This window comes from Solea senegalensis, linkage group LG13 (assembly GCF_019176455.1).
Source record: "Solea senegalensis isolate Sse05_10M linkage group LG13, IFAPA_SoseM_1, whole genome shotgun sequence".
Lineage (NCBI taxonomy): Eukaryota > Metazoa > Chordata > Actinopteri > Pleuronectiformes > Soleidae > Solea > Solea senegalensis.
The window spans coordinates 4,336,085-4,360,607 of NC_058033.1; the positions used below are offsets into that span (position 1 = coordinate 4,336,085).

Consider the following 24,523-nt stretch of genomic DNA (forward strand, 5'->3'; position numbering starts at 1 on the left):
TGTTAGTTCAGTATTTGACGCAAAGGATTCACAAATAGGAGGAGGGGTCAGAGGTCGAGGTGTGTAACAAGCAGCAGACCTTATTTCAAGAGCAGAAGTTGGTATTACGAGGATTTTCCTGTTTATTTTTATGCGGTTTGTCAACCGTGGTCTTTTTGTGCCATATCCCGACCACAAGGCTGTTTTCATCACCTCTTATTTTGTGTCAAACCTTGAGTTTTTACTTAGTCCGACGCAGCCTTTAAAGTATTTTAATCAACTTGGCTGCTAACAAAACAACAAGCAATTTATGCAACTAAGTTTAGGGCAATAATTGCGTCATTTTACGGTTTTATGGATCGTATTGGATTATATTTTCTTACTTATCTGAAGGTATTTTGACCAGTTTTGGACTGATTTATTTGGTCCCGAGTTTAAACAGTATTAATATGTACACAAATAAGTCATGTAAAAGAAAATAGATGATGTAAAATGTTCTTTCAAAATAACATTTGCAAGTTACATGTAATTGATTTGTTATTAGCTTATTTGAATGAGTATAATAAAGCATAAATAAATATATAAATAAAGTACTTTGTAAGTTTGTATTTTTATGTAAGTTCATAATGCAATTCCTTGCGAAACACAATTTGTTTACTAAAGTTATTAGTTGTGTCAGCATTTCCAACTCTTGTGTTCCTGTTTTCATCATCATTATTATTATCTTTATTATTATTATTGTTTTTATAAAATCCATATCTGCCATTTGTGGTTGCCATCTCATATAACTGTCATAAGCTAAGTTTGAATTAAGTAAATTCAGTTGAGTTTTATGACTTGAAGTCATTTTTTAAGTTAGTACAATATTGACTTTTTCTGTTTCCAGTGCAGGATATTCCTTCCTTATGAATCATAATGCGCTTTATTTGTGTGGACAAGGTTTGCGCACACACGCTACATCCAATAATAAACCTCATAATAACACGACTGGTAGAAATATCAAGCCTCCCGCTGCAGTTCAACTGCCCAGAAATGGAGTCTTATCGAAGGTTTCGGGCTAAGAGCAGCGCGGGGAATACTACTAATAATTTACATTTACACTAGAACACAATCAATCGTGCCTGTTGGTCGTAAACGGGCACATGTATGTGAACATTTAAAAGGGAGGGGAATATGAATAAATGAATAGAGAAACATAACAAATGCAGAAGCTTCCGCAAAGGACCCGGGGGCTCGCTGAATGTTTGATGCAGATGATAATGATGTGATTTTGTTTTACATTCCCAGTCGCCGATCTCCTCCCACATGAACACATACAGTACGGACTGAAATTCACGCTATAGGGAGTGGAAGGTCAGAAAACTTCCAACTGACCTTCCACTACTGTTTCTCTAGTTGGGTCATTTAAGTGATTAATCTTACATCAACTGCCCAAAGCCACGTTTTAATTGCTCTGTTTCAGAATCTCGTCTTTTTTTTTTAATCATTATTATTTGATTAGATATCAAGTAATTGTCCACCAACGATTGTTTAAACATCAAATGAGGAAGAGTTGGTGAGGAGATTGGCGTTCACCCCTCTCTGGAGAAACTACAGGTTTAAGTCACTGGTGGTGTAAGCCAATATCTCACTGCTGCTTTCTTCCACCTTCCATGTTGCTTTTGTGTATTAATAACTGTAAATCCTCTTTTACTTTGACTTCACTTCATACCTGGAGGTGTGTAGCGCTCACATTCCCTTTCAAACCCGCGCAGTCTTGAAATAAATACAACCTTAGAAAGAAAGCCCTCTGTTTTTTGTTGTTGTTGCTGTTGTTTTTGTATCTCTGTTTGGTTGTGCTACTTCTACATCTACAGTTATATTTCAGGTTTATTTATTGTAAGTTCAGAAAACGCATGGCGCACACTCCTGCTGCAAAGTCGCCAAAACTGAACGAGAGCTGATTTCTATTAAAGCCAAAAATAAGCCATGCACATTTGTTTTATTTACTATCATAATTTAACCTGTAATTCACAAATGAAATATTAAACTGACTTTGGAGACAATACATAATAATAATAATGCAGGTCAATAATGAATCTAAACCTTTCCTAAAAAATGAATTAAAATCAAATTTAATTTCAAAACCAGTGAAGGTTACGCTGCCAATATTGTGATTCTCCACCTCTCTGAAGTACTGCATCACTGGCAAACAGTTCAAAAGGGTAAGAGAGCCTGATTTGGCAGCTCACACGCTCATTTGGCGCCATTTCAGCGCAACACAATAGAATGCAACCGAAACAAGACTCGACAATGAACCTGGACACCGAGTCGGCGGCTTATTAGGGCGTCCCAATTCAAATCAGTCCAATATTTCCCTGGGATTGATGGTACAGATGAGGGTGTGTGCTGGTTTAGTTTTCAAATTAAGATCAAATGAGATGAAGGACACTCTACGCTGGTGAGAGTTTGCCGTTGCTGCTTTGTTGGCAATCAGCAGCAGGGACCACCGGCGGCAGCAGCAGCAGCAGCGGCAGAGGTTTGTGACTGAGAACATGCCTGTGAAGGACTGGGCTCCGTCCAATCAGCCCCATGGGAGGATGTCTTGCTGTTCAATTCTAATTCATGTACATATAAATAACTGTCACAGGCCCTGCTAATTGGATTAAAAGGCTTGGTAGTGAAGAGACAGGGGCGAGGAAGGGGGGGGCGGGGGGTAGAGTGAAGGCAGCATGGCTTGATTAACAGCATATCATTTTTTTCCCCGCTTCTTTGTAAGGGTTTTCTAAATTTACTCAGAAACGGCACATTCTCATTTTCCATTGCTTGTTTTTGAGTAAAACTGGAAAGAAAATGGAAGCGTTCAGGTTGTGGAGAGTAACTCTGTTTGAATGGAAGACTGTGGTCAAATGAAACCACTTCTTATTTGATTTGAAACATCGGCAGTTTGTGGCCTCTCAGTCGCTAGTTTGAGGTCTTCTTCAATTTTCCATTTAGAGGGAAATAGACACTAAATCTTGGCATATATGACATGCATGCAATAGGCACCAATAGGTGCCTGGTTGCAGGTGAACTCCAAGTTCCAAGGCACTGGTCAAATAGCAAAACTCGAGTTCTTTATGCAAAGGGAAGAGTATGTCTGTGGGAAAACATTTAAACTGGCTCAGTTTATCCTTTCCCACTTTCTTCAGGGAACTACGGTGGCCTTGACAAACCATAAGCCTCCTTCTCAAAACTTAAGTTAAGTTGACTCAAAGAAAACTTGAGCTCACTGGATGTAAAAGGCTCGGCCGCTCACCTTTCCCTACTTTCGTCAGGGAACTACGGTGGCCTTCACAAAGCAGAGGGGATGTCTTTCTTTGTTTTCCTGGCTAATTTGTACAATCAGGCTGCCATAAATATGATAACTCAAGATGACGGCCCTTACCTAAAGTACACAAACAGGGTTTACTTTAAAGCAGGAGCCAAATTTAAAGTGATGACACATTTAGACAAACATATGTATGTATATACTTATATATACCAATCACAAAGCATTTTTTTTTTATGCGGTAAGATTACATATACAATTCTTGTAATCTGCTTCACTTGTTCAACTCGGAATACTTGAACTCAAGTGAAAGATTCGCCTGATTTGTGATTGACAAAGGCAAATGTGTGGACAAAACTCTCTTTTACAGAGGAGAATGGAGGTATAATTGCAGATGTGTATAGTTGTGCTTCGTCTAAACGACAAGCGACGCTGCAGTCCAACCCGCATGAGTAATAGCACGTGGATATTATTGGCTTCCCATTTTTAAATGCACCATTAGCTGGAAGGAGTTAAACATACACGATAAAAGAAACCCTTCCATTGCCTTTTGAAAACGCCGCTTTGAATGAAACTCCTCAGATCATTGAGTCCTGTCTCAGCACTATTCGGTTAACTGTAGTGTAAACCAGGATGCCACAGCCAGACACATTCAGAGCACAAGTGAATGACTGAAGATGAATCAGTCAGCACCAACAGCGGCTGCACGAGATTTGGAAGAAATGGACTGTGGAGAATGCGAGCGGGAAGGCAGACAGAAATCTAAATGAGGGAACGGCGGAGTGAAACTGAGATGGAGAAGAATTACAGATTGGTGCACAAACACTAGACGCTGAGAGGAAGCATGTCTTCAAATCACATATAGCGGCTGGATATGGTAAGAGTATGTGGTGGGGAGGAGGACAGGATTTGTAGAGAAGGCTTACCTGGGTATTGTGCAGCTCCTGTGTTGGAGGAGGTAGGAGAGGTGGGAAGGGAGGGAAGGAAGGAGAGAGAGAGAGAGAGAAAAAAAGGCAGGTTAGCATTCAAAGCCCCATTTAAAATGAATCACCCACATTTGCCAGTGCATAGACGTGCATGCCGTATATATACAAAACAACCAGAAGACAGGAAAGAAAACAAAGAATCATCATGACTATACAGTGCCTGTTTCCTCAGGGTCATCCGGTCGATTATTGGCTCCAATACTCATCACTTTTATAATTATATGTAGTCTACAGCAATATCCTGCCCACGGCACCAGCCATTAACATAAATGGGGAGGACAAAATAGTAGGAACCCCTGGAAAGCATTGCACCTCTCTTAAGTACAGATTCCTGTACACAGAAGTTTTTACTTACACTGTATCAGTTATCAGTCATATTGAATACTAGTAATTGCTCCCCCCCCCCAAAAAAAAATAACCAGTTGACTCCTAATCCACTACACTATGTCAGCATCTCTGTCAGTAGACAATCTGCAATCTTGAATTACCGCAGAGTGGTTCGCGCGTGCGTGTGTGTGTGTTCGCTGACCAGTGCAGTTTTAGTCAACCCAATTTCTTACAGACTCATAAAACAAGTGCTTGTTGACTTAAAAGGAATCTATTGATCACGGGACCAAAACACTTGGCGGTGACCTTTGGCTAACATTCTGATCAATTAATCTGCGCAGGCTAAATGAACATTTGTGCCGAGGTTTGTGAGATCACAGCAACCACATCTTCTGACATTTGACCACCGAATCCCAAGCAGTTTATCTGTGAATCTAACTGAACATGTCTATTAAATTTGGAGAAACTCGCTCAAGGTGTTGTTGGGATTTTGCCATCACGAGAATGATGGTAAAACAGAAATCATGCACTAGAAACAGGCTAAAACTGGATAGATCAGAATCCAACATTGCAAAGAAAAGTGCAGCATTGGCCCCTCAGTACACAGCCTGGCATCCATTTGGATCCCCATCATTGAAGAACCCTTTTTCCGCCAACTAAGCATCAGGATTTCAGCTACAAGGCAACTTTTGATTAGAAAACCTATTTCATCTTCAACTTTTGCCAAATCTCAATCACGGCGATATTCTAATTACCATTATCCAGAGCACGGCGGAGAGTGGGTGTGAGTGTAAAGTGAGAGGGAGGGTGTCTGTCTGTGCATGTGAGCAGGGAAAATCAGAGGAATATGAAGCGTGAAGATCAAGTGAAACAAAGAGTAAGGATTTCTCCTCTCTTCTCTTGGTTTCTTTGAAGGTAGAGATGTATTTTGCTTAATTGTGGCTCATTTGCTTTCGCTAAATCCCTGGACATGCATCCCTGCAAGCTTAAAGGTCTCGCTATGCTTCAAACAAACTCGTTTGATGTGTCGTCCAACTGCGTCGTCAACACAAATCGCATCCATTTCCAGGCTACTGCTTTAACTTTCACACAGCTTAGCGTTTAATGAGCATGACTAATTCAAATGAATTCGATATGAATTGAATCTTTTTTCTTTTTTTTTTTTTAAAAAGAAGTAAATCTGCATTTTGACAGTCGGCAGTCTCACCTGAAAAAGCCTTTACCAAAGCTGCAGAGTGGAGGGAGTAAACTGCTAAGTCATAAAGTCTCCCGGCATAGCATCACTTCCCCTGTTTAAGCATTCAGCCGTAACACACAGGCAGCAAAGTGCTTCAGAGAGCCACACAGTCAACACAGACCACCCTTGAGTTCAGGTTCATGCAGTGCAACGGGTGCGAGGAGGTTTCGCTTCTGGGAGATTATGCGGCAACAGGCGAGGCATATGGAGCAGCTCAGCTCTCCCCAGTGTTAAGTAAATGGGGAGCGGGTGAGGAATAACTGCAGCACCGCGTCGCCCCCTTATGGGTCTTGTGGGAGCCTTTGGTATCCCGTCCTGACCCGCAACCTCCAGAGGTGAGGTTAAATGACAAGGACTGCACAGATGCATTACACATGAGTCATTTGGGCTGAGAGCTGGATGCTGGGCCACTCCAGAGATGATAGGGACATTAACCAGGGTTTCACCAGGGCCTGAGCCGCATTTAATAAGGGCCACCGCTACCTCCCAACATCTCACTCTCTCTCCACATTTGACTCACAACCAGGGAAGCCAAGTAGTTCAAGATAAAAAAGTGCAGCTACTTTTTCTGCTTCTTACTTTTTCCCTCTGTACCCACTCTCCAGTCTCTTTGTAGTGAACAATGTGGAGTTCTCATTCAGAAAATTGTTTACAAAAACACATGAGCGGCGTCCAAAACAGCGGCGACCAGCAAACTTTAAAAAAAAAAAGGTAAAATTGATCTTTTTTTCCGATCAAGAGCAGAAAAAAAATACATTTCATGAGCTTAATTAAGAAGAATCCTCATTTATCGATTTTTATATCTATTAAAAGTACAAATAAACATGAGCCTGTGCAGAATTAGCCTTGCAGTTTTCACTGGTGGGCACGTAACAAATAAAAAGAATAAAGATAATTCTCGACTCAGGTGAAACTGAGGTTGGGAAGCACAGTTTTTCAAAAATACTACCCCTATTCTAGTAATACACAGCTAAATGCAAATCAGTGAAGTATTCCTTTAAAAGAAATTAGCTGGGTTCAGAGACACAAGCGGCGGCAACACGGTGATTATACTGTCAATTTAGCCAAAGTGTTTTTTTTAGGATAACACCGAGGCCAAAGGTCAAACTAAGTCGAGCTGCTGTAAACATGCATCATAGCTTACCGAGCAGCTCAGTGGTGCACTATCTGACCCACAGTGCACAGGTTTTTCTGCGGGGCGGATTAGCAGGCACATTTTGTGGTGCACTGACATTTTCCTTCATCTTCAAAATAAAGCGGCGGCTTGTTTACAATCCGTCCGACGATCTGACTGCTCTTGTTTCCTGTGCCATGTTTCTCGCGCTGACAAGCGGCAACGGATGAATTTTGTGTTGTGAACATAATTAGAGACATTCAGACAAATGGAGACAACAAAAAAGGTTGTAAAAAGAGAGACTTCTGCTTGAGATTTAATGGGTAAATTAGCGTATTTGGATACGTGCTTTTGACCCGAACGGATTATGACTAACACAGAGGTAGGAGTACAAACATCATGCATTATTTATTAAATTAAATTGGTTTCTTGTTCATAAAAGCACAAAGTACGACAATCTACAGACTCATTACAGACTTTCCATTAAAAAAAAGGTCAAATTTGACTTGATAGCACGCCAACATCTTCATATGCACTAAATTAAACACAGGTCTGAACAGCAGTATGTCTTGTTTTGGACGGGGGACACAAACCAAATGGACAGGCACACCGACTGAATAAAGCCATTATACAGCATGGTAGTACCATCATTGTTATTTATGGCTCCACCACTGACACATGGGGCCTTCTCTGTAATGGCAGGCGGTGAAAATATGTTTTTAAAAATGAGCCAACATCACATCATCACAAAAAAAACCACACAAAAGTACCAGCTGTTACGGGAGCAGTGGTAAAAAAAAAATACTAAACAAAACAAACAAAAAAAACATGGACAAAAGAGCCCAGGATTCATCTGTATTCATCAGGTGCACGAGGTCTGGACACTGTCCCCTTTGTGAGAAACGCAGTAACAACATTAGGTTCCTTCGAAAACAGCACGACCACAGGCTTCCAAGCACGTCGTCTCCAGACCTAACTCTTGCTTAATGGCCTGGAACGCACATTCTATGTCTATCAAAGAGGCACGTTGCTAGGATGGATGCACATGCTGACGACCTCTCACAAAATGGCACGAACGCATGCTAACACACACCTCCCCCCCACACACACACACCCTCGCACTTCTACCATCACACAGACACACAGAGAAGCCCTGCGAGCAGCCAGTTTAAGTATATCAAGGAATAATGTGTTGATTAAATCTGTGATCAGCTGCCTAAGGGGCATGAAATTGGACATGATGAGTGTGGCACATTAAAAACTAATTATCAATAGCACAGATCCTGTTGTCTTTCTTTTAAACCAGTAAATCAAGTGTGGAGAATGGAACACCATGTGCTCTATCACAATGAACTCTGAGGTTACACGCGTACCTGGACTCTGGCGCAATTAAGAGCTTTTTTCAGATACAGTTATTTAGTGCACGTCGCACTCACTGTATTACCAACTCGCGGAAAAGACATTTTAATTGTGTCCTCCAAAATGCCTAGTTGTAGGAGTGTGATTAAAATCTGTTTTTAATGAACACCGGGCGAATCTACTCCGCTGTCCTCTGCCCCACATTTGACTTTCTGATTCTGGAGATTCACCTTAGAGAAAAAGGTCATGTCGCATTTTCATTAGACTGAAAAAAAAAAGAAAAATCCTCCACATAGAGAGAAGGTCGTGCGGGCAAACAGATTGGACTTTAAAAAGCACAGCATGTCATTTATTCCAGCAGGGGTCTCTCAATCAAGACAATAACAGACAACCTGGCTTCATGACATCATGAAACCGCATGAGATCATGGGACGAGATGTGCATTAGGTACTGTGTATGTAGACATTGAGATAACTGTAAGTCATGCGGCTAACATAGTGAAAAACTTGCGTCATTTCCCCATAGCGGGAACAAGGAAAGAGGATGACGTCCTTAAGCGGCAACCAACATGGAATGGTCCATTACCTTGATTATAAATACAGATTTCCTTTGATTTAAAGAGTGTTGGAAAGGTTTTCGGCTCACGTTAGTTCACTACGTATAAATATGTGTATAGTAGAGCTGATGGTTCTATGTCCTACAGACACAAGACACGACTCCATTCTGGGAATTCTTAAATAGAAGAAGCGTAAACGTTAGAGTCATTGTCTCATGGAGAAGATTTGGCCCAATAAACCATGCACGCAGAAAGGATTGTGGGTACTTAGTCAATATGCAAACCTGGACATTCTCAGGTTGTGTGTCTGAAGCGCTAATGTTCTTGAAATTCTGCTGAAAACGGGAAATGTGATTTTTGCCGCTTAACCGATAATCTCACCCCTCCTCCACTGCTCACTCCTCCACACCAAAGTCCAAAGAACAAAACTAAGATGTCACATGGAAGCACACAGGAGTTTTTTATCCACTGCTGCATCAACAGCCAACAGTATGTTATTTTCTTACCTCTGTGTTTCAAATCTTTCATTCGGATTTACATAAGTGGCTCAAACGTAGCAAACAGTGCAACAGTAGACCAGCAGCTTGAGTATCCATGGGAGCTAAAATCACTGACTTTGGCGGATCCACTACAAACCGCGAGGTTTGCTCTGCCGCTCATTTGCTGGCATGCTTTGTATCAAACTCGGGGTATAAAAATGTCTCCTGTTTCGTTACTGTGGAAGTTACTCGTTTGGCACATATGCCTGAAAAGACTCTGCAGGCCTCCTCATGCATATGGACTCATAGCACTTCAATCCTGAATCCAAGCTGCTTGAGATCATACTCGTGAGATTTACACCGGCTCAGCCAGCTGACTTCCTGTTTGATTCCCATACACACAAATGACCTTAACATAATTTAATCATACGGCTCTTCTCCACTTTCCAACTGTTACTGGACTGGAAGGATCAGATTCTGATAAGAAGGAAAAAAAAGACTACCATCTCTATTTGGCAGCTGCTTCTTTTCCAATGGCTGAGCACGGGAAATATGCTCCGTGTACCACACGGCATTGCTCTCTCTCACTTAATAAAGTTCAATAACCACTTGAACCATCAAAGGCGAACACTGCAGATCCACCCAAAAGCAACTTTCCATCCTCCATCCTTACAAGTCAAGATACACCAGGACTGCTGTTGACCCCCATGAACAGCGCTGTACAGAACGTCGCTCTAACAAAAATGATGCAAACCAATCAAATACAGTTGAAAAAGTGTGGTGATTTAATACATTTGTATGGATTCTTTCAAGGTCCAGGACCGTCACAGGCAAAAAAAAAAAAATGACTGGGACTAAATGGGACGTGATTAAAAGAGCGAGATCGATGGCGAGTCACAGTTAACAACAGTTAACGTCATTCAGACGTCAGTCATCACTCGAGTCAATTGATCTTCACTCAGACCTTCAGCATCTTCTTTTTTTATTCATTTATTTATTTTTTATTTTTTTGCATCTCACTATCTGGAAGGTGCTCTCAGGATGGCACCAGCTGTCGTTGCTAAGAGACCCCCGTGATGCAACCGTCTCCATATTTCATCACCCAAAACGTTCCGCGGGACAGAATCTGCACTACAACCAAAATATTCCTATACTCACATGTGTGCTCAGCTGTGAAGCATCTGTCATTTGATGTAACCTGTATAAACATTGCCTCCCTCCCTCCCTCGTTTTTTTTTTCTATCCTTGGATGTTGCTCACTCATCCACTCTCTCTTTACCTCCGGCTCTCTCTGGGAGGTGGCGATTAGAGCGCTGGGTGCTGTCCTGCTGATAAGACTGAGAAACCTCCCTCTGTCTACACTACCAATGGCTGTGTCCTCAAGGAGTAGAGGTGGAGGTGGTGGTGGTGGTGGTGGTGGTGGGGAGGGATAAAAGAAGCCCACAGGGGAATGTCCCCCAACACCTCAAGCCTCCTCTCCATTCACCAAGTCATGGGTGGTGGAGGAGCACACTGGCATGTGCATCTCATGACTTTGAACAGTACTGCATTTCATGGTGGATTTAAAAAAAAAACAAAAAACCTCAGCTTATAAGAAGGAGTGTGACATCTTTAATTCTGTTGTCTCCAGTGGATTTTTAAAATTCTGGACTGTGGAAATGCAAGACACACACTCATGGGTCAAATAATCACTTTCCCACAGTCTCTACTGTCTAAATCTTACGTCCAGTGGCTTTAACGTGTAAAAGTATGTCTGAGAATCCATTGACGGGATTGTGTCATGTGATTTTTGCAGATGAATCACATGTACTGTATATCAAATGAATATAAATAAATAAAACTGTTTACAACAAAGGGTTAAGTGCATGGCTAAAAGAAATAGAGAGCTGTACCATTAAATTCATTGTTTTCGGTTATTTGACTTGCAGGTTGTGTTTTAGTGCACTATCAAGTGTAGTTTTATCACACTTTATTGCACTGATTATTTCTAATATGTATCCTTTGACAATTGTTATTGAGTGTAATGTAGTTATGTACGATATGCATTTAAATTTCAGCATGTAGTTCTGTGGTTAAGTGTAGCTTTCACGTGTTTGATATGTTGTTATGCTGTTCATGTAAACGCACAACGAGGGACAAGAGTTGCAAACTAGCAATAGCTATGAACTCTACATATAGCACATCCGTTGCATTACTCGTATTGGACCTATGTGAACTGTATTGTCCCTGTAAATAAATAAATAAAATTCTCTTCTCTTCTGTTCTATATAGACAAACCACTATCTTCCTCAAATCCACACATTTCGAAGGACGTACACTGAACTCACTGAAAAGAAAAGAAAAGAAAAGAAAAGAAAAGGGAAAAAAAGCTGCAAATCTTACGCCAAAGAAAATGAAGAGCAACGACCAAAATATCGATTCGCCGCAGCTGCATCGACTCAATATAGGATTAATAAGGAGAAGAAAACCAAATCCTGCAGGTATTCTAACAGGAAAAAGGCGACCTGGCTTGGCTTATCTCTGGGGTCAGGAAAGGTCCACAGCTATTAATTTTAAATGAGAGAAATGGATTTGTGGTAATGGAAACCCAATGGCTCTGGACAGCACTGGAACTTGTGGTGTGAAGATATCAAACGGCAGCGTGATAACCTGACCACTCAACTGTATGAAGTAGAAGAAGTCAAGAAACCGATTTGGGTTTGGTGCACCCCCCCGCCCCCTACACATACACACGCGGCCAAAGAGTTGCACGTAATGCATTAGAAATCACTAAATGTGACTAAAGATGTAAGATAAAGTCTCTACTCTGTTAGTCAAAATACAATCAATCTGCCGCTGTGGCTCATCCATGAAGAAAATGACAAAGATATGACATAAAAGAGCAATGAATGTCAATAATGTTATTTTTTCTGAATTATGGCAGTTGTGGTAACATACAGCCACTTTATTAGGTACACAAGGCACCTGACTTGGTGTGGTAACCTTCAGCTACCGTTGTCTTTCTGAATATTCTGGCCATTCTGACTTGATTTACAATCTCACTTAACATTTTCCTGAAGATTTTACGGCCTCCAACATTCGTTTTAAGGTCTTCTTCAATGCTTAACAACGTCCTTTTTTGTAAATGATTGTCCCATTTAGAGTCAAAATGATGATAACGCACGGCCCTTATCTAAATGCCATAGTGGGGGTTTCCTCTTTCCACGTTTCGACAAAGTGCCAAAAAAATAAACAAAAAAACCTGCTTGTTTTTGTAAAATTAGGATAACAATGACTGAACAATGACTGTGTTTACTTCGCCATGTTGCTCATTCACACCCTGTAAACTGTGAAAGCGACGAGCACACTGAATAAATGCTGTACGTTCACAGTGTCTCAGGTTTACCATATGCCACCACGAGGCAGGCCGGGGAAATTTGGTAAATGTTTGAAGCATTGTTTGGATACTCGTGCCAACGAGTAGATCTACCCGGCGGAGAGGAACGCTGGAAAAAGGGTTGTTGTTTTCTTTTTCCTCCATCACTGCTATTTGAGATGTGACGTGTACACTGCACAGTTTGACATTTTATACTTTTGTTTACTAGAGAGTAAATAAATGCACTTCAGTTGCCATGACAATATGCAATTAATACATATGACAATTTATATTTACAGAGCTATTTATGTGCATTTGGAAATGTGGAATCTATAGGTGAAAGAGCTGGTTTCCACACATAATGGGTGTTTATGCATATATGCAGATATTAGCTAAAACAAATATACAAAAAAAACAAAAAACGTTATTTTCTGTCAACAATAGCGGATTTAAATTTAAGCAAGAAAACTTAATGAACCGCTTGGTGCCAGACTGTTTATTCTGTATTACTGCATTTGAATATGGAGACTCTATAGGTGACGCCGTCTGGTTTCCATTTTAATTATCAATTATAAATAAGCACAGGCGTTTCTTAATAAGGAGGGAGGAAAAATAACACACTGGTGTGGATGCATCTGCTGTTGGGTTTTGAAGATAGATACAGAGATAATAGAAAAACAAACACACTCATAGATGTAATTTCTCAATTCCATGGTTCTCAAACAGTGGTGCGCGAGTTTCCTCTGGTGGTACTGCTCTACTGTACACACCAGGGTATGTGATCGCTCCATCTTCATCTAATTTCACTAAAGCAGTGTCTGAACTATATATGAGGACGAGGAGGATGAAAGGTCTGAAGTAGAGCTGAAACAATCACTCAAACTATTTTGACAATCGATTAAAACAAAATTTCTGATTGCGTCAGCTTCTTAAATGTGAATATTTTCTCCAGCTCTAGTCTATAGCCGATGTTGGTGATAATGGTTTTTCTCAGGTGGTGCTTGGTGTAAACAAGTTTGAGATCCACTGTCTTCACTCAAACATCACTCTCGGGCACAAACAGTGTGAAAAACAGAAGCCTCTTTCCCTCCACTGTTGAGCCACTGTCCCCCAGAGGCCGCGCAATACGGCAGATGGGTTGAAATTGCTAAGCTATTAGCTTAATTGGCTGAATTCCTGTGTTCACATGTGATTACTCCGACTGTACATAGCTGCACATCGGCAGCTGCAGCCTCACCCGTCACGTGTTCTCATGAAAGGCAGAATGCTGCGTGACTTCTTTCGAGGCGCCGTTATTATTCACATCACTGACTGACCAGGATTTGCACCGGGGCGGAAATTGCACACTGACCCTGTCCACTCCTTTGCTAATGAGTGTATAATATATGTTGTTTTTCTCTGTCTCGCTTTCGCAGGTGGGGGCGTGGAGAGGCAGGATCTTTCCAGATTAAAATGCCCCACTTTAAAGGTATATATGGCTCAGAGGCTATTACACAGACGCTCATTTGCTCCCACCTAGCTTTTTACTTAATTGAATCAGCCCCGTCCCCCGTATCAGATATTCCTTAACGGAATACTGAAACCTATCCACCCTTTTCCTAATACCATTAGGGGAAGCGGGCGAGCAAGATGGATGCTTTAATCCTGCTGGTTCAGAGAACACAAAAGGAGAGTGTGCCCTGCAGTCAGACATTAACCACAACATTCGCTGCTGAGCCACAATATTCTTCTCCGAGCAGAAGACTTGCCCTGTCACTGCCTGACTGAAAGCTACAATAACAAGAGCTCGTTTCCTGCAGACAGCCTAGCATGTAAATAACAGGAGCAGTAACTCATCGCGCTGCTCGTTATAAGGGAAGGGGGGAAATAAATTACTGCAACATGTTACAGTCAGCGGCACCTTATTTCCATGATGTCTACTACAGTACTTTATGGGGCGGTGTGTTTATGCCATCCGTTCAGGAAAGCCAGCGGATCTGCAGGAATGCATGTCCAATTTGGCACAATGGTGATGCAGATGAATGAGGTGCAGGGGAAAATCCTCCTGCTGCTGAGGTTTTTCTTATTTCCTCCCACTTTTTTCTTTCTGCTGTGTCAAACTACAGCTAAGCTAAGGTGAGGTCCATTATTTCTGGCCAGCTCAGGCACAAACTAATCCTCTTATTTGGGAGGTCAGCGCCAATCATTATACAGAAGGGTGCCATTACAGTGTACACTCCAGTGAGCTGATTTTCTCCTTACATAAATATATGACTCAAGGGACCGCTCTCACTCCCCTCTCTAATTTATCCCTCCCGCCTCCACTTCTTAGCTCTCATCCTGCTTTTACCTCTCTCTTTCAACTTTCCTCCCTTCTCTTATCAATGACCTTCTTAAGCTCCTCTTTACTTCTTCATCTTTTTTCTCTCCCACACTTTCAGCTCACATCTCTCTTTTCCCACCCTCATTTTTTTTTTTTTTTTTTCAGTATGTCCAGAGTGGCGTATAATTGAATCTGCAGAGAATGCATGAGCAGGAACAATTAGCTCAGTCACTCAGACTTTGGATATAGCTGTACAGTAGTATAAACATAATATTAAAAAAGAGATAGAGCGAGAGAGAAGAGAGAAGAGGGAGAGCAGGGAGATAAGCCTGAACTGTATGGGTGCCAGGACAAAGGCCAACACACGCATCTCACAAAGTACACACAATTTTGTTCCCACCAGCCCCTGACGGAGACGGGATAATTTCACTCTGCATTGTGTGCCTTGATGTCACACTGAAGCACATTTATGAGGGTTTCTGGGAAATGAAGATGCTGAGTCAGTGGGAGGATTTAAAGCTCAAGGTAAAAAGCAAACAAACTGCAAAAAAAAAAAGTGTGACCGCCCCATTTAAACAGGCAGCAAAAGACAAACTAGTAATTGACTATGAAATTAATAGCAAACTATTTAGATGGTCACTTAATCAGTAATGTATCTGACAGTAGAAGTCGGTGTTGAGCCATCATCACAGATTGAAAGTTATTCATCAATGTTTTTCCTGTTTATTTGTTTGGTCATTTATAACTGAATATATTTGTTTTGTTGACAAAACAAGATGTGGTCAACTTAAAACTTTGGGAAACACAGACCGATACTTCTCATTCGGGGATTGAGAAAACAAACGAATATGATGGCAATCATCATAAGAAATTGACAGTTTTGAGTTTATTCGACCCAAAAGTCCAAATGTCAGTCTCTTTCTAGGGGAAATTAAAACCCCAAATCACAGAGATTCATCCACTGCTGACACATAAATGGCGGCACACGATCTTAACAGGCAGTGAAAAAAAGTGATAAATGGGTTCATACATTTCAAAGTATTGACTCCAAAGAGAGCGGCAGCATCAATATATTCGACGTTAAGCACATTTTTTAAAAATGATTCTGTCGTTTAATTGCACGACGGGCATTTATTTACGAGCAGAAACACTGTCTCCGTCTTATATGGGATGGCACGGGGCTGGAATCCCACAAAAACAGCCAATGAGCACAACAATGCATGGCTGAATGTGCTGAATGTATGAATGTGTAAACGGGCAAAACAAAAACACACTTTTCTCCCAGAGAAAGGAGAAAGTAAGGGAAATGCTAAATAAAAATTTTGTCCAAAAACAACATATATCTATATTCTGATCTGTGTGCAGCTGCCACCAGCAAATATGGAGCATAAATACTTCATAAATACCAATTACCTCAAGAAGCAGTCACTAAGGAAAGAGGAGCTATTTCAGCCAATTATGAGGCTCCTCTCTCAAAGGATGGAGAAAGGCGAGTCTTCCCTTTCAAGCCCTCCACTGAAAGGAGAAACCTCTGTCATGTTGCACAGCTTCAATAATGTTTCCATCCACCTTCATGTCAGGGATGAAAGACCCCAAATGTCCTTTGAGTGAAACCTCCCCGAGGACTTTACATGCATCAATAACATTTCCATCCATGAGGATGTTTGGGGCTGTCGTCTTCTCGCACACTTTTGAGGCTCTGCTCACTTCCTGTGACTTTTATTAAGTCCAAAAGTCTTTCCCTCCCCAAGCCAGCGATGCAGATAGAGGGGATTGAGAACAAAGAAAAACAGAATGGGGGGTGTGGGAGGCAGTCAGACGCCACATCGCGTTGCCCTGCTTAAAATAGGACAGCTGCCTCTTGAAGGAGCCATCATTCTTCATGGGGTAGCCTGTCTTCATTTCCAGCCGCTGCAAAGCACACTGGGCTTAACACACTTACGTCTGAGGATTTGCTGCACTTGAAGGTGGCAGCAATTCCCTCAACTGCAAGGGGAGGGAGCACTGTATAGCCGCCCCCCCGCCACGCAACAAGGTCTGCTAAGGGCACATTCTGAGGACTCCATTTCAAGAATTTGGCTCACAGTGATGCCCTCCTGTATTTATTAAAAACTAATGAACCAAAAATGTGTTAGTCACTGAATAATTAACTGGATTTATTGCCTTGTTTGGACAGTGTGCCAGTCCAGATCAACACGTTTGTCAGGTAACCACAAAGACTGTATTTAAAGAGGGAGATTGTCTTCCAGTTGCAAAATCTGACTGACACCAAGTTCACAGACGTCACCTGCAAACAGGCAACCATTGGACTAATACTAGCTGTCTGTCACACATGTCTGTTCATGCATCCCATGCTTCATCATCCATTTCCCTCGTAATTTACAAAACTGACATCATGTGATATTGAAGAAAACTCTAAACTAGTGATTAAGGCCATTAATTCCTCAGGAAAATGTTCACTGATATTAAAATTCAAGAGAGAATTACGCTAATTTTCTTTCTCAAGACATATACCAGTCAAATGGGTTGGTGGATAGCTGCTACGTGCTTCTTACTTACTGGGTTTCGCCATGTTCATGCATTCATTATCTATAATTGACTTTTATCATTTATATTACAGAAGCCTTGTTTCCACCACCACCACCACCAGCAAGGCCCAACCATTCCACTCTTTGGCACCCGCCCCTTGGGGAACCAGAGTAAAATGGTACCTTGCGAATGGTGTAAATATCCCATGAAAGTGAAGATAAACGCCCGCCGTATGTCCTCCTTTGTTGTTGTCTGTTGCGTTCAATGCCATCCCTTGTTGTTGTTGCACCAGGATTTTACCATTTCAAACCGCTCCGTACAGTACCGTGATGGAAACACAGCACAAGTGCAACCACGATGTTGTGTGACCTACAGATACATTGCCCCGAGAATACAAATTTTCACACGGTCTCTACAAATGAGTTTCAGTCAAATACAAATTTTGTTCTCCACTGATCCATAAATCCCCCCCCGATCAAACTCTACCTGCAACATATGTGAAGAGGAAGCCGGAGCTGGATTTTTGATTGTCAACTCTTTCTTTTAAGTGGCCTCCCCCATGTCCAAATTAAGCTCATGACATTCAGCTACAAAGCAGTGATTATGGAGAAAAGGTCAGCAGATAACTGCATCATCTGGTCCCCGACAAAGCTAACAGTGAGTCATGCACAGCTGAGCCACTGACAGTGACAGTCGGGATACAGGAGAAATATTGGTGTGAGCTAATTAAAAAAATAAATGAAAAATCCAATCGCGTCCTCCGCAGTGGCAGGGACGGAGACACAAATGAAGCGTCCGTCACACTCGACAGCGTCGTGACTCTGCTGACCACCCACACAAACACCTGCCCTTTCTCTGAGGGCAGAGTTCACCGACGGGCACACTGAAACATGTCACTCTGAACTCTGACGTAGGGGAAGAAATGATCTCTTCATACCTCACTCGCCTAAAATCTGTCAATTAATAGAAAGGGGAAAACTACTAGTTTGGTTTGGTTTGTTTTTTTTTCTTCTCCAAATACATATGTCCGTCATCCATACTAACATTAACACTTTGAATACACTGTTTTGTTTTTGTTGGTTTTGTTTTAGTTTGAAAAATACTGAAACAGGTCTCTTTGGAATCAATAGCACATTCTGTTACATTCATTGTTTTTTGTGAAGAGGAAAAAGAAAATCACTGCCAAAAATAATTCAGTCGGTAACTTCGACATGTGTTTACTCAAACTAAATTAACAAAATTGTCTTGACATAATTTGCTAACTTCAGTTTGACTGAACTTGTTCACAACTGTTGTTGTTTTTTTGTTTTTTTTCTTGGTTTGACAACCATTTTAATTTTCAATTTCAAGTTGCTGTCAGTGGCAAAGCAGAAGTCCTTGATCTTACTTTACACCTTATCTTTGCGTACCTGAATAGCTACATGATCCGTGTTTTTAAATAAGATATGGGAGCAAATTACTTTGATGTGGAGCTGAAATGCCTGTCGTTTGTTTCAGGTGAAAAAAAGGCATTTTCAAATGAAAACATAGTGTGGCCTTTGAATGACGGTAATTAGCTGAAGAAAGTATGTCGTATTGACCTATTACAAAAAAGAAGCCAAAACACTTCTTACCTCTTAGTTTAGTAACAAATATGATAGTAGATAATAATAACAAAAAAAATGCATCTCATACTGGTAACACTTTCTGAGCTGGCAGCAAAATGAAAATAAGACAAGATAACAATAACATTGGCAGGGAAAATAATAATAACACACAGTTCTAACCAACCCCTGAAGAGCATATTGCGAGGAAAATTACTGCCAAGATGACTGCACTGCCAGATGTGGCTCTCACACTGCAGTATCACAGAAAAAAAAGGCAGCATATGCTCCACGCTGAGGATAACTTAACTGGTACAGACCTTTGGTAAGCGGATTGAGAGAATTCCCTAAGCATATAACGGCCTACTTCATTCAAGATGGTGAGGGTACGCTTGGACCGCAATGATGAGCCAACATAGTCACATGATGGATCGTGATAAATTAGCTGGGGATCTATGGTGCAATAAATTGTGGCAGATCAAGGGAGCGCAGCAGCAACTATGGTTTGATAGGATATGCTTCATCCTTCAACCATACTTCCCATGATGGTACAAAGACCAGATTTGTCTTGGGCTGTTAGGAAGCGCGATAAAATTAGATGTAGCACTACTTTGTCTCAACATGGGTGATTTGGCAGTTTGTTGTTTGTGAGGTGTGGAGGATGTGGCTCTCCTGATGGTATAGGTAAGCACAAACAGCTGGAAGGGAAGCAGACTCATGAGCTTTTCGTGACAGGTTTCTCTGCTCGCAGATGTGGCATCAATAGGCTTTAACTCTACAGCTCTATGCGTTCAAATTGAACAATGAAATGAAATTAATTACATTACACATCAACTTACAACCACAGTCTGACAGAAAACTGATTGGAAATGACAACTGTACTGATATCAAACCAGCAAAATGAACCAGCTATTTTGATCCCCCACAGACATATTCTATTAGCCACAGGCTAAAACTTGGCTTTTTGGACCCTCTACAAACATATTCTGTTAGCCACATGCTAAATCCTAGCTATGTTGATTCCCCGCAAACACATTTTTTTAGCCACATGCTAAAACCTGGCCATTATTTTATCCACCACAAACATATTCTGTTAGCCACATGCTAAGATTTGGCCATTTTTATCCCCCACAAACATATTCCAATAGTCACATGCTAAACCATGGCTATTTTGACCCTCTACAAAGATATTCTGTTAGCCACATGCTAAAACTTAGTCATTTGTATCCCCCACAAACAGATTCTGTTAGCCGCATGCTAAATCCAAGCAATGTTGATTCCCCATAAACACATTTTGTTAGCCACATGCTAAAACCTGGCCATTATTTTATCCACCACAAACATATTCTGTTAGCCACATGCTAAGATTTGGCCATTTTTATCCCCCACAAACATATTCCAATAGCCACATGCTAAAACTTGGCCATTTTCATCACCCACAAACATATTGTGTTAGCCACATGCTAAGATTTGGCCCTTTTCATCCTGCACAAAATAACAATTCTGTTAGCCACCTGCTAACAGGATTCTCAACCCATGAAAGACATGTTGTTCACACCAACTGTGAGGCACATATTTACACTTTGTTACTTGCTGGAGTTTTGTCACAATTTGTGTCTTTGCAATGACTTTATGATGTGTATTCTCATCAAGCAAAAGATTCGCTCCACCATGAAAGGGTACCATTTAGAGTTTCACATTTTACAGCTGAATACAAAACAAAATGATACAGCACAAACAAACAAATCAAATTACAGCCCAGTAATCCATTTGGCCAGTGCAGTTGTTGCCAAAAAAGAAAAGAAAAAAAAAAACCCTCATATAAAATCAAACAAATGACTTTCTGAAGCGTTCCCTACAGCTGACTCAGCCTTTACAACACACATCTGTCTTTACTTCACAGCACTCTCACACATTCTCTCCATCTTTCGTCCTCCAAGGTAGAGAATATGCACAAGCACAACTGGTGTCAGATCACACAAGCATTGTTGTAACTGATGTTCTCCCCGACGCCACTTTCGTTCATTAGTCTGTGTTCTGAATCTTCTCAATGTTCTTAGAGACATGTCGGTGCGACACAAACAGGAGGCAGTTTAAGAGTTTGCTTGCAATTAATCTCTACTGCATTACAGGCACCTGGGCAGCAGGGTTATGGTTTGTTTATGCAGACAGAGGAAATGCTCCTTGATGGACACCGTTTGTCTTACACTGACGCTGCACGTTCATCACCCGTCTGCATATTTAATTGCTTTGACTGCTTTTTCTGCACATACATACGTTATTGATACCACTAATACTCTCAGGGTCATGGAGGGAGCTGGAACCAATCCCACTACTGTACTGCAATAGATTTAGGACCGGTATAAATCTATATCCCTCACATTTGCTGCGCACGCTCACCTGTCAATCTTTTGGGTTTGAGGAACTCAATATTGAAAATTTAAGAGCTGCCATTTGTGTCAGTTGACTTGGAAACAGCTTACACTGCCACATCACATGTTAAAACGATGGCACACCTCTTAAAAAGCCAATTTTTGGTGGTTTTAATTGTTATCCACAGCTACAACATCAGGCCTATTTCAATTACACAAAACAACAGTGATGTGGGCAGCATCTCTGAAGTTTGGCACCAGGATAATGATGAAACAAGTGTTACCCCATTGGATGATTTGGGCAGAAAATAATAACAAGTGCCTGTAGTCAACTCGATCTCTAATTTGCAACATAAAGCCACTGAAAAGGGCCAATCAATTATGCTACACCCTGCTCTATGTTGAAGAGGACTTTAACTGTGGACACCCAGCTGATCCTTCAGCATTATATGAAATAGATGGACTTACTGTGTAGCTTCTATAGTGCTCATGCTGGGCTGGTAATCAGGACAGCTTTCCACTATGAGTCAATTAGAAAAGTAAGTGCATATCTGGCTGAGTTTATTTTGCAGGGCAGTATTTTTTTATTTTATTTTATTTCATTTCATTTTGGTCACACTGATCACATGGATCAGTCACCGAGATGTTGACTGTGGCCACTTAGTGTGAAGCAGGAGCCAGGATGAGCAACGCTGGCCCGTCACAGAGCCTGCCAATCGAGGCTGTCCACACAGTGGCTGCTGTACACCTGCCATTCTGGCATATTCTGCATCACACTCGAGTTCAATTTACCACTCAAACCCATTTCAGAGTCTGTCACACATTTTTGCAGCCCAGAGGCAGTTGCATCAAAAAAAGCCCGGCGGCTGATGGTAGATACTGTGCCGTATATGTGCATAGATGTGTGTTGTTTGTGGCTTGGAGGAAGATAGAGAGCGAGAGAAGGGGAAAAAAACGTAACGGTGAATACAGTATTTTTGGTAAATCTATTGAAAGAGGCCTTGCTTTCATCGGAGAACAGATTAGAGGGGGAAGTCAATATCCAACAGATTTGGATTTAGCGCCCTACTTACAAAGGCATTAAGATTTTAGGAAGTGATAAAAACCATATGATTCCTGCTCCTTTTGTTAAGAGAAGAAAAAAAAAAAAGTAAAGAGTTGACAACTGTAATTAGATACAACCGCTGTGGGATTTCAGAGGCAACCACAATTAGCTGTTGATTTGATGGAGGTTTTTCATTTATTTCACTGCGCACGAGCACTTGTTGAGCGAGAGCACATGTTTGTGGCAAACTGCAGACCAAACACATACATGGCTGCTCGAGGCAGCAGCGACATTTAAAACAGATCAGTGAAAATAAATGTGCAGCATCACCTGGAGGTGTTCTTTTTGTTATTTTTTTTATTATGTTTCTCGGTGATAAGTGGGTAAAAGTGGGATGTGTCTGCGGGCGGTAACTGAAAAAGAAATCTGTAACTCAAACGCCTAAATGACAAAACATTAATTGAATCATGCTCATTTATATTCATATTTTATAAATAATGCATTACCATTCATAAAACCAACAGCTGCAAACCCTATGCATATCTGTGTGTCTCAGAAATTGGGCACTTGGTGCCCGTCATAGTCAACTCATGTTCATTATCTTTACTACTTGTGCAAGGGTCAACCAAATTAGGTTACGTCCTGACTGATAGTGACACCGATGTCACAATCTTGAGCATCTACTAATACATCAGTCGGATACAGTCTTATACCACAACGGTTGATCACACATCAGTATCTGTGTGTACCAACTCGCTATGAACAGCCATTTCAAAAACATATTGCTGTTCATATCTCGTTCTTACAGCATATCGCTTGTAATCAAAGGTAGGGTTGGAGATCTGGACCTTTAAAGAAGCCTACCTTTACCTGTTTTTGTAGCATTTTCTTTTGTGGAAAATATACCATAAAGTTGAAAACAACAATGGACACTTTTGCTTCAACTTCGGCTTAACGCTACCTATGGTGACAGTGATTGTTTTACAGAGATACAAACAGCCATAGCATTATTTCCCTTCAGCAGAATGATAATAGGTGCAGCCAGACCGATCTCCAGCGCTGACACCGCTCGGTGGAGATACATGGGGCAATGTGATAACTCTGACATGGCGCACTCACATAATATGACACCAAATTGACAGTATGCTTCAGGGTGACGTGAACCCGCAGGTCTCAAGTGGATTATACAAAATTGAATTTTTTTTCATGTGCACGTATTTATAGTCAATAGAAAACCCTCACAACACATGGCATGTCCGCTTCATAACATGGAGCGCGGAGTACCAATATGACAACATCCTTCATTCAGACAAGCCTCGGAGCAAATGCACTGACATGTTTCATCAGTTATCGCGTTCCATTACATTATCATGCATGTCACGCGACATCATGAGCACTAAATCAGAACAGCAAATCCGGATGAAGGCATCAGAGCGACTTCAGTCCACTGATGTCAAGCTACAAGAAATGGATTTTAACCCCCCCCCCCTTTTTTTTTTAATCCAGCATACGAAACCAGTCTACTGACTAACCTACAGTATTAAGATGCACAGTGTGACTAATCCATATTTATCCAACACAACAGCGGTGAACTCTCCACAATCCATACTTCTGATTGATTGCTGCTGACTTGTATACAAAGTGTCTATATTCTCGGGAAACTATCAAAACCACCCACAATTACTCAGTTGTATAACAAACTCTGTTCTTAAGTGCGGAAGTGGACTGTTATTTCTATAGAAAAGCTATGATTAGCAGCCATTATGTCCTTTTGAGTGCTGAATAATGCTGCTTGCTTTAACATCATGAAGCTGAGATGATGAGCTTTAGTGGTTTCTGTGTGACTGTCTCCGGAGCTGATTATATGTGTGCTTACCCCGGGTTGAGTCAGCTCCATGGTGAATCTCACACATGCACTAGCCTCCTCTAATTTAGCTGCCATTTCAGTGGCTTCCTTTATGTGTCAATCCTGTCACATCTGATTCCCAGCCTCCTGCTGTGGTGATAAGAA

General features: G+C 41.3%; 1 protein-coding gene across 1 annotated transcript in view; it reads right to left on the minus strand.

Annotated features, from left to right (window-relative positions):
• Nucleotides 1-24,523, minus strand: part of cadm1a (cell adhesion molecule 1a) — a 375,151-nt gene that overhangs the window by 115,958 nt on the left and 234,670 nt on the right. Inside the window, 1 exon segment of the mRNA XM_044042576.1 lies at nt 4,195-4,212. Within this exon segment, the coding sequence (XP_043898511.1) occupies nt 4,195-4,212 (18 nt within the window).